The sequence below is a fragment of the Labrus bergylta genome, chromosome 21 (genome assembly GCF_963930695.1).
Source record: "Labrus bergylta chromosome 21, fLabBer1.1, whole genome shotgun sequence".
Taxonomy (NCBI): domain Eukaryota; kingdom Metazoa; phylum Chordata; class Actinopteri; order Labriformes; family Labridae; genus Labrus; species Labrus bergylta.
This window is the reverse complement of record NC_089215.1, coordinates 9,855,921-9,870,842: the sequence shown is the minus strand read 5'-3', so window position 1 is coordinate 9,870,842 and position 14,922 is coordinate 9,855,921. Positions and strand designations below refer to the sequence as shown.

The 14,922-nt window shown below is 39.1% G+C and overlaps 1 protein-coding gene across 1 annotated transcript in view; it reads right to left on the bottom strand.

Moving 5' to 3' along the window:
- The window catches only part of LOC109997571 (SH3 and cysteine-rich domain-containing protein 2), a 28,032-nt gene extending 21,102 nt beyond the window's left edge, over positions 1–6,930 (bottom strand). The window contains exon 1 of the mRNA XM_020652093.2: positions 6,450–6,930. Within this exon, the coding sequence (XP_020507749.1) occupies positions 6,450–6,536 (87 nt within the window). The 5' untranslated portion in view covers positions 6,537–6,930. The remainder of the gene's footprint in view (positions 1–6,449) is intronic.
- Between the last annotated feature and the right edge of the window lie 7,992 nt (positions 6,931–14,922).

Here is a 14,922-nt window from a genome sequence, read left to right as displayed (position 1 = left end):
TACATGTTTATAACTTAATGTTAGCCCTGTAAATAACTTAGGATGCCAGTAAGTCAATGTGTAGTAGAAGTTAAGTAAAGTATGAAAGTACTCTTAGGTACCACCAGTTTTAGGGTGCACTCACACTAGAACCAGTTTTCCCGTGCTTAAGTATGATTGCCGTACCGTGCACCGTGCTTGAGCATGAATAGAGCACTCACACTAGTCAAATGAACTAGACTTTGGGGATGAAGCATGCTTAGGCACGGTACAAATTGCCCAGTGTGAGTGCACCCTAAGTCTATTCAATACAAATCTTTAGTCGGGACACAGGTGAGCACTGTCAACTCTTTTGCACAGTGCATTCCCACTGCAGAGCTTTTACCCGGACATATCCGCCTACTTGTGATATTCAAACTATTACGCACAGGATCCTGATTAAGTTTGGCATTTTTCTTGCAGGGACCCGAGCTTTGAATTAAAGATGACCTCATTAGGCAATGCTCCAGCTGGACCCTGTTAGGTAGAAAGTGCACCTACTGAAACAACCTTTTGTGCAAATGGATAGTTGTAATGCCTCAATTACAGCTTGTGCTACATGCTGTGATAACTTCCAGAGCAGTGCAACTCTAACAGTAGATGCTCTTGTCATCTCTATGCATAAAATGCGTTATAAAGGATTTAAAAGGCATCATGAAGAATTAGCAGCATTTAAAATGTACTCTTGACTTATTATATTATTTTTGGTTCTGTCTTTGAGAAAAAAAAAACATAGTGAAGAACAAAAGGCATGTAAAAAAAAATGATCTTGACACATTATCTTTTCATTACAGTTTTAAGGTTCATCTTTTGCATACATATCTCTCCAATGATTTCCACTGTATTCTCTAATAAGATACTGTCATTATAATCAGTTTAACTCTAACTAAATTTCATACAGAAAAAAAAACTGTATGTGAACCAAGGTGAACTTCTTTTCTATCTCCCTCTCATTGTCACAATCACAGCTCTGTGTGTTGCTTCAAACAACACCCGGCCGTTGTTTGAAGGGCTGATTTTTAGTGATCCGTGAGTCTCTCGCTAGCAATGTGTTTGCCAGCTCACGACAGCCAGCATGAGTGTGCAACAAAAGCAGCTTGTATTTCCAAATCCAGACATTTAAAAGGCTTAACTCCACAAGGAGCTTTAGCAGTTAGCATTAGGTGACTGCCACCGTGGCTCTTTGATTTTCACGCAATGGTAAACCAACAACACTCATTGGGGTGCCCATTAAAAGTTGGTCATCCTTTGATTAGCAAATAGAGCTTAATCAATTTACATTAAACATGGATAAAGAGATTAAACTGCAATCCTCTGGATTAAACACTTGGTAAATCTAAAGTATTGGCCGTGATTTTTTTTTATTTGAATTGACCTATCAGCAGTTTAACAATTACCATCCAGTAAGATGAACACATAGTAGCATCTTGTTTTCTTTTTTTATTGAGCCAAGTTGTTGGACTGTATTTTTTATGGTACAACCCAAACTGCCTTTATAATTCCTTGTGCTTCTCTTCAAATACAAAGAGAGGGAGTGCATCATATGTGTTTAAGGAATAATCTTCTTCATCGACTTTAATGTGTTTTCGGGGATCTTTACTATGACAAGTTAGACAGATCAACTCAAAACCAAAGTCTTGAACTTGGAGACAACATCAATAAATATATATTTGTTTTGAATAACTGAAAAGTATTTCAATGCCAGTGACTAACGTGCGGTATGCTTTTGAAAAGTTGATGAAAGTGTTTCATCATCATCTGCTGTCTTCAGTGTTCTTCACGGAGAGTCTGTCTTTCAGAACTGGAGAGCAGAACTATCTATTATTTATAAAACTTCATTTTTCCCCACTCTCCATTAAATCAACAGCTCTGTCTTTTAGAAAAAGGTTACTTCAAAGGTTCACTGTTTTAAAAGAGAAAGCCTAAGGTCGGTGCATAACAAAGGACTACACCAAGTCCCCTCTATGCTCTATGCTTGACACTGCAAAGAGGACTCTGCTGAATCAGCAGCATTTTAGAACTCAATCAAGGACAGTAATTCAGTGACTTCATCATTAATCAAAACAGAGCTGGGTTTGCATCCTTTCTTGATGTCCTATTCTTTGTTGGTTTTCTGTTTCTCCCTGTATCTGCCATTTCGTCTCTGTCTCCCTCTGAGCCACCCGTTCCTGTGCACACTATAGTTTTGTTTCAAAGGTCAGCAGCGCCTGTCAATCATTCTGGCAGCAGAAACACAAACATATCATGGCCTGTCAGAAGTCAGACGGTAGAGTGATGTACTGTCCTGCTAACAGTGTCACAGATGATACAAGCACAAGGAGACGCGGCACGCCTTGTCATGAACACATTCAAATCATACGAATGATTCAGACTTGATAGGAAAAGCTCATTAAAGGAGTTTAGTTGGCTCTTGACACAGGAAATTCTAAATTTGAAAAAGTCTGCACTGTCAAAAGTCCTCCATAATGAATTAAATAAAATATTGTTTCCAGTTTTCCACAACACCTGCCTCTTCTGTTTAGTCTTGCTTAACTTATTGTTTTGACAGTTTTTGTGTCCTTATTCTTGCTTCCCTCCTCAAACCTCTACTTCACTCTTCTTCCCTTTCTGTCTTTTCTCTTATTCCTTGCAGAGCTATTCTTGTCCTCCAGTCCTCCAAAGCACTAAGGCTACCCATCACCGGCAAGTCACTCAGAGATATGGGTGAAGTGGACAATGCAGAAAAGGGGAGAAAAGAGAGAGGGGAGAGATTAAGGCTGAAAGATGAGGATAGGTGATGAGGATAGGTGATGTGCAGGTGGGGAAAAAAAGCAAGGTTTTGGATTTCATTTCAACAAGCCATGGTCAATATGGAGAGAGAAATGAAATGCCTACCCTTAGGTGGAGAAAATGAAATTAATTAGTTTTACAGCCTGATAAGGAAGTTAGAACAGGAGAAAGGAGGCGATAGGTGAGAAAGTGATTCTGAAGGGCAAAGTCAGGAGAAACAGTTGCCAATTATTTCCCTTCATAATAACGTCCTTGTGTTTGCTGAGAGAGCAATAGGCTGTGTGAGACCCTGCAGACCTTTGCATTATCACTGCTACACCAGTTGTATTTTGTTAATATAAACTTTATGAAGCTGCTGATCCCGAGCACAGCTCTCACACCCTCACCTAATGAACAGCGTAGAGTTTAGAGGAATAGGATGACAGTTTTTGAAATGGTTTTGTTTGCGCTCATTCCCAGAAGGTGTAGGAGATCAATACAACTTTGAGGCAAGTATTACGAAAAGGAAGCAACAACTATCATCCAGATAGCAAAGCTTAGCATTCTAACTAAGCAGGGGGAAGCTGCTAGCCGGGGCTCAGTCAAAAGGTGACAAAATCCGCCTACAACAACCTCTTAAGCTCAATACATTTGTGCAATTAATTTAATCCATACAAACATGGCAGTCTTAATATTGGTTGAACTAGTTAATGGTGGTTATATGATGGATTATTCCTCTGCTGTTTGTCTGGCTCCAAAGGCAGTCAAGAATTATTCCGGCACATAAGCACCAAGAATCGGCAAATCGCTTTTTAAGACTTCAGCTATGGATTAAACAAATGAGAGGGAGAGAGTGTTGTTGCCTTTGGATAGAGCCAGATATGTTTCCCTTTCTTTTTCAAGTCTTAATGGTAAGATAAACTAACCCTCAATTGTCCTGAAATTTCATGCATCACTTATTTACAGTCTGGTTCAAGCAGAATAGATGTTTTCATCAGGGAAAAGATGAATTCAGCTTTAGCACAATCAACGTACTCATCTTTTATACACTATTATTGACACCGTGAACACAGTAATTTAGTTGTCGGATACTGAACAAAAGGAGGAGCATTCCTCCTAGACCTCTTTAAGGGGAAAAGTAATCTCTGGCATTACAGCTATAACAGTTGGTATACTGACACGTTTAATCACAAAGGGCCGTCCTGTCCTATGATAGTTGAATTTGACTTATGGGCTAGCAGCCATGATAATGATACATTGATGATTGATTAATTGATAGACGTACAACCATGTCAGCAAAACGTAACATTGTTCTGTTTCCCCAAAGTACCATAATAACCACGTTTTGCTTCACAGTAATGCTGCAGCAACATGGAACATACAATCATCTGTTTTCCTTTCTTTGAGAGATACTCATCCAACTCTGATTTACTGTATTTCTCCATATTTGTTATAAAGGGCCAGTTTTTCCTCCAATCAAATCATTTTCCTGCAAATTTTATGTACAGCTTCCTTTTCTATATGACTCAGAGATATGTCACGAGACAGCAGATACTCTTGTTTTATCTGGAATTTGAGCAAAACAACACGAGCATGACATTAATCTTCTTTTTGAATATTGCTATTTCTTTACACAGCCTTAACTTTACTCGTCATCCACTATACAGTGCTGCACGTCGGAAAATGCAAGACACTTGAATGGCGTGTGCTCAAAGTGATTAAAGAGGAATAATAATATTTTAGGAGCCATCACCTTGCCCGTAGGTGGAGGAGGTGGAATAACTAGTCATTCTCTGTCACAGCCTCTATTAGAAGCACTCTAGGAAGCTGCTGTGCCCACTTAGCACTGCAATAAATACTCTGAGAGCTGAGGGACAGTGGAGAGGGAATCAAGAGGGAGGGATAGAGGAGCAAGAGCTGATTATGTGATGAGAAAGACTGCAGAGAGGGACGTTAGAGGAAGTGAGAAAGAGAAGAAAGAAGAGGAGGGAAAGTTAAAAAAAAGGGAAATAGTTATGGAGAAATAAAATAAAGTATGGAAATTTATGTTGAGAAACAAATGACGCTGCAGAAATACCCTCTAGCAGACCAAATTGAAAGAGACCCCGGTTGTAACACACGCTTAATCTTTCCCTCCTTCTTCCCACCACCGTTGTTCTTTGGCGGGATGTGGAGTGGTCGGTGCTGCCAAGGAGCTTGGCAAACACAGAGCTCCACCTCTGACGCAGCCCGGAGGATTGTTTCCTCCCAGTTCTGTTTTGTCTGGATGGCCATTTGTGTGAATTATGGCCCAGCCCTTCGCAAGAAACAGCAAACATCTGCTAGCTGATTGGCTCATAAATTTACGCAGCACCTCAACGCCCACCATCCATTGTGTGTTGTCTGTGGTCAAACAGAAACAACAACAACAAAAGACCCATCCTGCCATGCTTGTTGCAGGTCAACACTGTTATGACGGATCAAAAGGGATTTGTTTTCATATTTGCTGCAGTTAAAGTCAAACTGAAAGCTTGTTTATATTGTTACAAAAATATAATTGAAGAGATTCAGGTCAAGTCAGTAAGTTTAAATTGGCTAAGAACAGAGAAAGAGCAACCAGATACGACAAATTCCTCTCATTAGATATGCTGCAAGATCACACAAGTCTTGATCGCTAACAAGCATTCAAACAGGCGACTGCTGGGGCCGAGGGACTCCAGTGGTCCTGAGAGCTTCAGGAAAATAGTTTCCTGAACGAAACCACAGTCAGTGCATCAAGAGGGAGGTTTTTATTTTCTTAAAGACAGTCAAACTCTTTCTTCATAACTTTAATTATTTGGGTTGTGCTTCAATTTTAGTAAACTTTTACTTTGCCTACATCTTGATCCGAATAAGACATTAATCAATGTTTTAAGGAGGACTGTCTGAGACACCGGTGGCTGGGTTAGAAAACAAAGGCTTTCTTTCATATGTGTCTGTATGTTAGGATCCAGTAGGCATACAGTTTGTCTTCCATGATGGATTTAAATGTATGTTTACTTAGTTTACAAAGTGGGGCATCTCGGTTCGAAGAAATGTTTACTGTCTAGAATGAATTTGAATTGTACATTACCCAGAAAGGGATGACTGTTTGGTGAAGAGGGGACAAGGGGCAAATAGTAAGTTGTTGTTTTGGTGTCTTGTGACAGTGCCATTGCAAAGCCCCCGAAAAGGTTAAGGTTCATAACTCAGCTTGGACCTATAACTCGCCCATTAATTGCATAAACACATTGTTGTGGTTCAAGTGAAGAAAACACTATCTCGGAGCATCTTTCATAACTTGCCTCGACCTGAAGCCATTTTTATACTTCATCATTAATCATCATAGTACAAGGAAAAGACGGTCTATTCTGTACCTTAACGTAAACTCTGCCTTTGACATCTAGGAGGTAGTTAGAGGAGTTAAAGCGGCTTAGCGTTGTTATGCAAGACCTGCACCTACAGCAGATTATCAGCTGCAATACAAACAACTTAAACATTTTAAAGATGGCTTAATAAGTCCTCAGCATTAATAAAGACTTGCCTACATTTGGCTGAAAGTCATTTAAATGTTACATTGGGTATAGAGGGCACTCGAACTTCATAAAACCTTTACCGTTTTGTAATGTTGTCTGTTTAATGGTGAAAATGCCATATAGTCAAGTCTAACACAGGTTTGTTGTTACCTTTGATTCAGGTTGGCTCGGCACGGTAGCATGATGTGGTCGGTGGAGGTGTTGCGGTTCATTCTCCTTTTCGCTGATTTCCGTCATCACGTTTGTGAAAATGTTTCTTCGACGGCAGAGCAGAAACAAATTTGCCAAGTCCACAGTGACAGAAGGAATGTAGAAAGCTACGCCAACAGAGGTTTACACATCGTTACAGTGTCTTTCACAAGGAGGTAGAGCTTGTTTGAACTGTCAACTCATCTTTCAACGGGAACGTCCACCTGGGAATCTGCTTTGAACTAAGCCGCGGTATTCCTGGGACGAGGTGCTTCTTGGTGTGTGGTTTAATTTGCGCAGGTTAGACTGTTAAAGACGATACGGTGGAGTACAGAATCCAGTAGCCACTGTCAGTGGAAATGTTTGTCTAGGCTACTTCTCTCTGCTGACTCGCTTCAGTCTCGTCCGCCGGCCAGTTCTTCTCCCCTCGTGCACACACACACACGCGCGCGCGCGCGCGCGCGCTCTTACAACAACTTTGATTTCGCCGTGGCAAAGTGCTACACTCGCTCTGATTGGTTCATCACAGTAAAATACACCACGGGGACGTATGGAACGCGACGTGATTGGTTGAGAAATTATGCCCCGCTGCAAGTGGTGGGAGGTAGGTCTCAAGAATCGAAATTGATTTGTGCTTTCTTTTACAGTTTTATAAACGCCATTTTACCTTTACCTCTTTCATTTTCATGATGAGGGAATTATCAATTGTATGTTGTTGGTTTTTTGGGGGGTTTTCTTTGGGGGGGGGGCTTACATGGGCGAAATAACTATGGCAAAATGCACTCATAACGTAGGCTATGTAGGCTATACCATAAGGTTGCATGAGATAGTCTATTTCAAACAACGTTAGGCCAAACTTCCCTCATTTCAGTGACAACTATTTTAATGCATAGTCTTTGCATTCAAATTAAATTTTAGTCACTTTAATGAACGATCATGAAAACAAAAATATGACATTGTCATATAATTTAAAGTTCTTTTTTAGGACCCCTGTTGCAGCATTTTTTTTTATTTTTTAGATCAGGCTACCAATACTAGAGACACAGAGACCATATTCATAATGAATGGCACACAGACAAGTAACAAATTTTCCTTACAAGGGTTTTCGTTATTTTCTTTAGGTTTACTCATCTTTGGTGAACAAGCAGACAATTGTACAAAGAAATCATGGCTCCTACCTGCAGTACCTGAAACCATGAGTTAAAGGTTTTCACTAAACCAAGAACTAAATATGCATGGATAAGATCAAAGAATGAAAGCAAATATTAACCTTCCACACTAGTGCTGAAATGAGGATCAAAATAGAATGCAGCACACTGTAAAACAAGCAAACAGTGTTGGGTGTAACACAATGGCCGAGAGCCACAGGCCACCAGACAGCAGCAGTCCACTGGGAGCATCCGCAGCCAAGCATGGGTGGCTGATTCAGCACCAAGGACAGCTCCGCTCTGCTTTCTTGTCTGCCTGTATGTGTTACACCAAATTATTAGCCCTATATGCATTTAAGCTTGTGTGGTTTCATGCTGTTTGTGTTGTATTTCTGTCACTGATCGAGTTTCTTTTATGAATTAACAGCATGTGAACAGTATGAGGCATACTTTCTCCTCAACATCGGGCTAAGAATAGAAGGAATTCAGAACAAAGGAATGGCACAGACTACTAACAACTTCTGCTCTTGCTCGGGCAGATAAGTTAAGTCAGCAGGACAATTGTGGCTCTGTAATTAACAGGCCAGATGCTGGATACGTAAAGGTCCATTGAAGATTCTGCATTTGGGGCTGGATTTTGCTAACATTTAGGTATAATGCACAAAGCAAGGGATCTATCTATCTATCTATCTATCTATCTATCTCTGTTGAGAGACATACTCTCAGAGGTAATGTAGATCTGTACACCATGTCCTAGTTTTTAGTGGCGGTTGTCTGCAACAATCGTCTGTTTTGAGCAGCTTGACTATGCACTTAAGAGCTCCTGCCCTTCTCATTTCATTATGCAAATGAAAGAACATGTTATTTTGCGTAAATGCATGCAAAAGCTAATAAGAGCCCTTCAACAGCCATTCAGTGTACTCATGTGTGTCTCAGGCGGGGCTATAATCAGCTTCACATTTGAATTAAGTGACCTTACTGCATATAACATAACATTATATCACACTGAATGTCTTCACAGTTGAAACTTTACATACACTTATTTCATGATGTTTTACACTATCATGGTATTGTTTTGTTTGTAGGCCACAGGTCTGTTTTTGCTTATTTTGCATTACAAAATTACTCTCTTTTTAATCTCTCATTGCCCATTTGGCCAGTTATGTTTTATGCATCCATGTTTTATAACTGTCCACCTCTGACAAATCCTCTACAAACAACATCAATCTTCCATAGGAAAACACGAGGAAGACAAATAAAATGAAGACAAAACAGTAGTACTCTGTTCTCCCATGCCATGTCAGAGTAGTAGTTGGTGTCTATTTTGCAGCATCATCTTTTATTAACTGCTCTGGGGAACTTCTTTTTCTGCTCTACCAACGATACGCTGACCTCGATCTCATTCTGTTTTTGTTACGCATGCAGACAGTTACACACATGTATACTAAAACCTGTACACAAAGGACACTTTGTTCATTTGAGAGAAACAAAAAACTCTGCAAGACAGTAATAAAAACTGGTTCAATACAAACACAGCTTATTAAATGGGAACACATTTCCATGCAAGACTTGTAAAAGACTCATTTACAAATAATGCTGTAAGGAACAAGAGAGCAGGATTAGGGTCCCGTCTCTGGAAGGCACATGACCTGATATGACTCCATTTAATCTCCCCATCCACTCAAATTAGCATAACCCTTTTTCTCTCCATTCCCTACTTTCTCCCCCCCCCCTCTTCTTCTCCTCTACCGTTTTAAAACCACTTTACAATTTCTCCCACTGTTTGCTCGTTATCATGCCCTCACCCAAGCCAACTTTGTTTCTTATCTGTTTCCAGTGAAGAGAGGAGCCATCTCGCAGCAGGCAGCCCAGTGAGACAGCTGATGTCAGCTGTTTCTCAGCGCAGGGTGGCCAGAGATTTTTGTTATTGCAGTGGGGTGGCTTGGTTAGGCTCAGCTTGGTTTGTGGTTTATATGGAGCCTGACATGTTCCCATTAGTAGTTGACTGTCTTCTTTTTATGGTGTTTGTGCAATCATTGCTATAGCTGCCTCTAAAAAAAGACTCTTAACCAATTATCTCAATTCATTATGCATGCAAATACTGCTCATTTCACCATTATCTTAATCTTTGAACAATAAAAACAAATCATAACACAGGTAAGTTAACCTTGGTGCATTGCTCTTGTGCCCCAGCACAATCTGTATGCTTTAGTCTTTCTCATTTTATGCACACACACTCCTCTGAAAGGGTCATCTTGGCCATAATTAGAATATGATACCAGGAAATGACCTTGCTAAATCAAATGTTATCTCTGTCATTTTTTCCCAACTTCAAAAGGAAGTGCAGGGAAGAGATCTAACACAACACAGAAGATCTAACCAGCATGGTGCCAGAAGATTTTATGAAACTACATTATACAAGAGGATTCAGCAGGATCATTTTATCTAGTAATAAAATGTATTAGTCAATTGCTAACATTGTCAGTCTAAGTGGAAAAAATGACCAACAATACTTGCCTAAAAGGATATATGGGTGGATGAATGTATGTGAAAAGAAAATATTACAAAGATACTTTATCAGAATGGCTGCAGCAAACAAAAGGACTGAATAAGTGCAATAGATAAAGTCTTCTTTATTTTCACAAACCTCAGATAATGCATCTTAGGTTTCAAATACTTCCTCAAATTTTATCACACCAATTTTAACAGAATAAGAATGTAAGTGTAAAAATCCACCTTTGACTAATAAGGCCTGAATAGAGCAGTGTTGAGCATAAAGTTGTTTGTAATAGTTAGGTGTGGTTGCAAATATTTATACATCAAAGATTGCTTGCAATACTTGGAGGGTACGACGAAATTAAAGCTCCTATTTGGCTCAAGGGAGGCTCAAGTAATGTAACTTGAGTCAGCTTTCAGAATTGATCAATTTTTGGGTTTGGAATCAGAAGTAGCAATCATGCTACACTTCGACATCCTGAACATCCGACGATGGACTATTAGGGCCACATAAAAGAATAAAATGGAAGATTTTAGAGATTTAAGTTGTAATATTACGAGAAGAAACTTGTGAGAGAAGAAAGTCGTAATATTACGAAATTCAAATTGTAAAATGATGACATTAAAGTAGTAAAATAACAAGATTATTGATACTTTTATGAGAATAAAGTTGTAAAATTATGAGATTAAAGTCATAATTTTTTGCAAGAATTATTTCATAAATAAAATAGATTAACATTGCAAATTCTAAGTTTCAAATTGTACATGTAGTTGATTCAAGTCTTGGGTTGATTTTGTGAGAATAAAGTCGTATTGACTGTTCATTTTACACCGAGCATTAATTGCCGAAGGTTAAAGAGGACGGTGATTCCACCCATTTTCAAAAGCATGTGAAAAGACAATGATTTCCATGATTAATTTGCAAATTCCTTTCATAAAGAGGATTGGGAAGGCTAAAACTTCACCAGATGCTCTGCGTACCAAATGTTGGCAAAGGCGACTGGCTGCTGGCCAGGTGCTAGTGTCCTAGTTTATCCGATGTAGTTTGTACAGAAAAATCTGTGTTTGATCACGTGACCTGCAGATTAGTATGTTGCTCACATCACACCAGCAGTCCAGTTAGGCATCACACACTGTTTGAGAATGTGGTAGGAAATATGTATGTGGATTCAGATGGATCCCAAAATGTTGGCCATTGATTTGAACTTTGGATAACGTACTGTAGTTTCCAGGTTGTAACAAGGAAAGAGAATCTCCATCATGATTTGGACATTACTAGAATGTGATGATAATTTTGTAGATTTCTTCCACAAAAAACAAAACATATTCCGTTCATTACCACATGTCACTTACATCTGAAACACAGAGCCGAAATCAAATCGTGATTATCTGGCTATCCTCATTTTCAATATCCTTTCGAGCTTATTGCTGTGAAAAAAAAGACCATGAAGGGGAGATGCCTGTTATCTTGTGTGCTGCAGGATAAAGGATGCAAATCTTTCAAATCCAAACTCCACCTTGGCACAGTCAGAGCACGCATCACTTGAACTCTCTTTACTGAACCAGATCTATGCTCAGTTCTGAAGTTGGTGCTGGTTTAGAAAACCCAACAAAGCCAAACAGTAGCTGTCATCCTCTGAAGGAAAAGTTGAATGTTCATTGATTGGCCTTTGCACACTTTTAAGTTGTCAAAAATAATCAAGCTGGATATTATGGCCCAGTCGGTTTTTTAAGGGAAACTGAAATTTAAAGATAAGAGAGAAAATGAACACTCAGAGAAAAGATTAGGATAAACTGCTTATATGTGTTTTCTCCTGACAACATAAAGAGCTACAAACTAGCTTAGAATTGTAAGACCATTAGGTGAGGTAAGTATTAAATTAAAGATCCTTTTCTATTTAAATGAATATGCTTAATTTAAACTGTTTGATGTAATGAACATCCACAGATCCCTGCTGTATCTGGGTCAAACGTTAACCTACTAATTCCTGATGGGAGACAAATCTCTTTCATGATGTAACAAGCAAACGTTTGCTCATGTGCGAGACAACCTTGTTTTTTATTTATCACTTTGAAGGCTTTTTCACCGTGAGTATGATCCTTATGGAATACATGGCCCAGTTTTCTTTTCTGTGTCTACTTGATTTGTACATGTGTGGTGCATCCATGTTGCCAACATTCAAATTTTCTTGTTTGTTTCTCTATGTTTATGACAATAAAGAAAGACTTTGCTCTGTAATAGAAGCTGATGACAATGTGAAAACTGAGTCCCCATGCACAGCTGACTTTAGACCTTTGCCACCAGGTTGGCTGTGAATTATGAAATGTATAAAGGTGTGAGGTATCACACAAAGATGTGTGTACAAGGGTGTCAGGGAGAAAAAATATCAGCGAGAGATTCATATGCAACAGAAACAGTTTTAAAGGCAGAAGGCAATGAACAAATGGAGATGTATTTGAGAAAACTGGAGAAATGCGCAACTAACTGGTAATTTAGACTATTTAAGATCATTACATTTCTTTCAAATTTATCACATTAGGCAACAGACTATTAATGTTTGTAAGGCCATCAGATCAAATACAGTTATTAGGCTTTCTTCAAAACCTGACGTCAGGCTGCAGACTTTGGACTTCATACCCCGACATTGAGTTGACATCAAACCTGACATCGTGCTGATGTCAGATCCCGTTTTTTGTCTGATATGAAAACCCTAGATTGGGATAAAGTCAAATCCTGCAATGGGCTAAGGCAAAACCGGATGTTAAGCTGACATCAGAACCCAACGTTGGGCAGAAATCAAAACCCAAAAGCTAACGTCGAAACACATGATGTCGAGCTTACATCAGATCCTAACATTGGGCTGACGTCAAAACCCTGACGTTGGGATGATGTTGGGATGATAATCAGCAATATAAGTTCATATATGTCTACAGGAGCAGTACAGTGATGTTTTTTCAGTGAGTGGAGAAAAAAGAATAATTAGCAGCAGTTACTATGTGAATGACAGGGTGACGTGAATGAAGAGGGAAAGGGTGGATGGCCAGAATGACATTGGGGTTTGTGTAGGATTTGTCAAAAGGGGGTTGGCAATGCCATTTGCTGACTCACACTGCGGCCCCACAGGGATTAAAGGGTGAATGATCTGTTATAGCCTTACAGACAATTCACGGTGCAGAAATATGGCTACTTATATGAGAAACGATTGAAAGGCACAGACCTAATGAATACATAAATGTTAGGATAGGTACTGTAGCCCTTTTGTTTAACATGCTGCACACAGCGTTTGGTGTAGGTGGCGCATGTAATGGGGACACCACATTCTCACTGCAGATGAAATATATCTCTTGTGATTTGACATGACATGCTGTATCACTTTGGGACATGAAGTAATTGTAATTTAGGTTCCGTTCCTTGACTTTCTCCAACGAGACAAAAAAGCCAGTGGAGAGTTTTAAAGTAATAAAACTGGAAATGAAGGATTTCCGCATGGCTTATGGTTTTAGTACCAGCATGAAATGACCTGACAGAGCTACCCAAACCCGTTTTATGTGGTTAATAAAAATAAATCCCAAAACTGTGCACTAACCTGTTTTATACACAATGGAGCTGATCGCATTTGCTAATTTTCTTTAGATTAAAGCAAACTTATTTGCTGAGGAAGCAAAAAAAAAAAAAAAAAAAGGAAGGCAGAGGAACTTTAATGATTAGAACTGATCAGAACATCTAAGATCACCTTGGAACTGTCATGCACAATCAATGTTTAATTGTGTTTTTCATCACATCATTTAAGAAATAATTGTGAAATAATAAAATGGTATCTTGATCAGCCAATTCAAACATTATATATCATCAATGTGGTTTACAGTTGGGGAGATGTGTTGATCTTTTTTGTGCTGAGGTCATGCTGGCGTCATGCAATGTAAGGAAAAAAACGAGATGCTAAAACAAAACATCATTACTGCAGCTATGCATCTAAGTGTTTGTTCATGTCACGTTTGGTGTTCCATTTGTGATTGTAAAGTGATTTGAACATCAGAGTGTTGAAACAAAAGGGAAACTACAGAAATGGTCAAAAACAAGTAACCATAAAAAACTGAGGTGTACCCTCACTCCTTGAGTGTTGCTAATGATTTCTCCAGGGTTATAGCCACTTACTTCACCTTTTCTTTATCATAACTCCTAAGATTGGTACAATTAGGAATAACTTGTCTAAACACAGCATTTGAATAGATCTGCAAAGCCATGAAAACCCAACTAAAAACTCCTTCCGCAAAGCATTTAAAGCTCTGAAGGGAGATTGGATATACTTGCATTTTTCTCTCTAGTTCAGTAAGAATGAACAGGAATGACTCAGCTGATAAACTGACAAAAGCAATTCAATTTAACATCAACAAATTCATTTTGATTTCCTTGGTTCACTTCCAGAAACTTGTAATGAAAAAGTTGGGCTAAATTAAATTTCAGTGTCAATCCTTTCAGCTGTGGTTGTTTCTTGTCAGAAAAGAACATGTCTCAGTAAAAAAAAAAAAGGAAAAAGAAATAGCAGAGCATACTGCTGATCTACATGACCATGCACACAAAAAGACACAATCCTGGCACAGTGACACAATTGCATTTCTCTGGCTGATGAGGAAAACTGAATTTGCTCTGACAGCAACCCTTCGAGGAAAGATCAAATGCAGCACTCCCTGCTGCCTTTCTCCTGAGAGCATAGCTGGGGGTTTGTCTGAGAATCTCTTGCGATGATAATAATATCCTTAGTTCAGGGTGTAGCACACAGGCTGAAAAT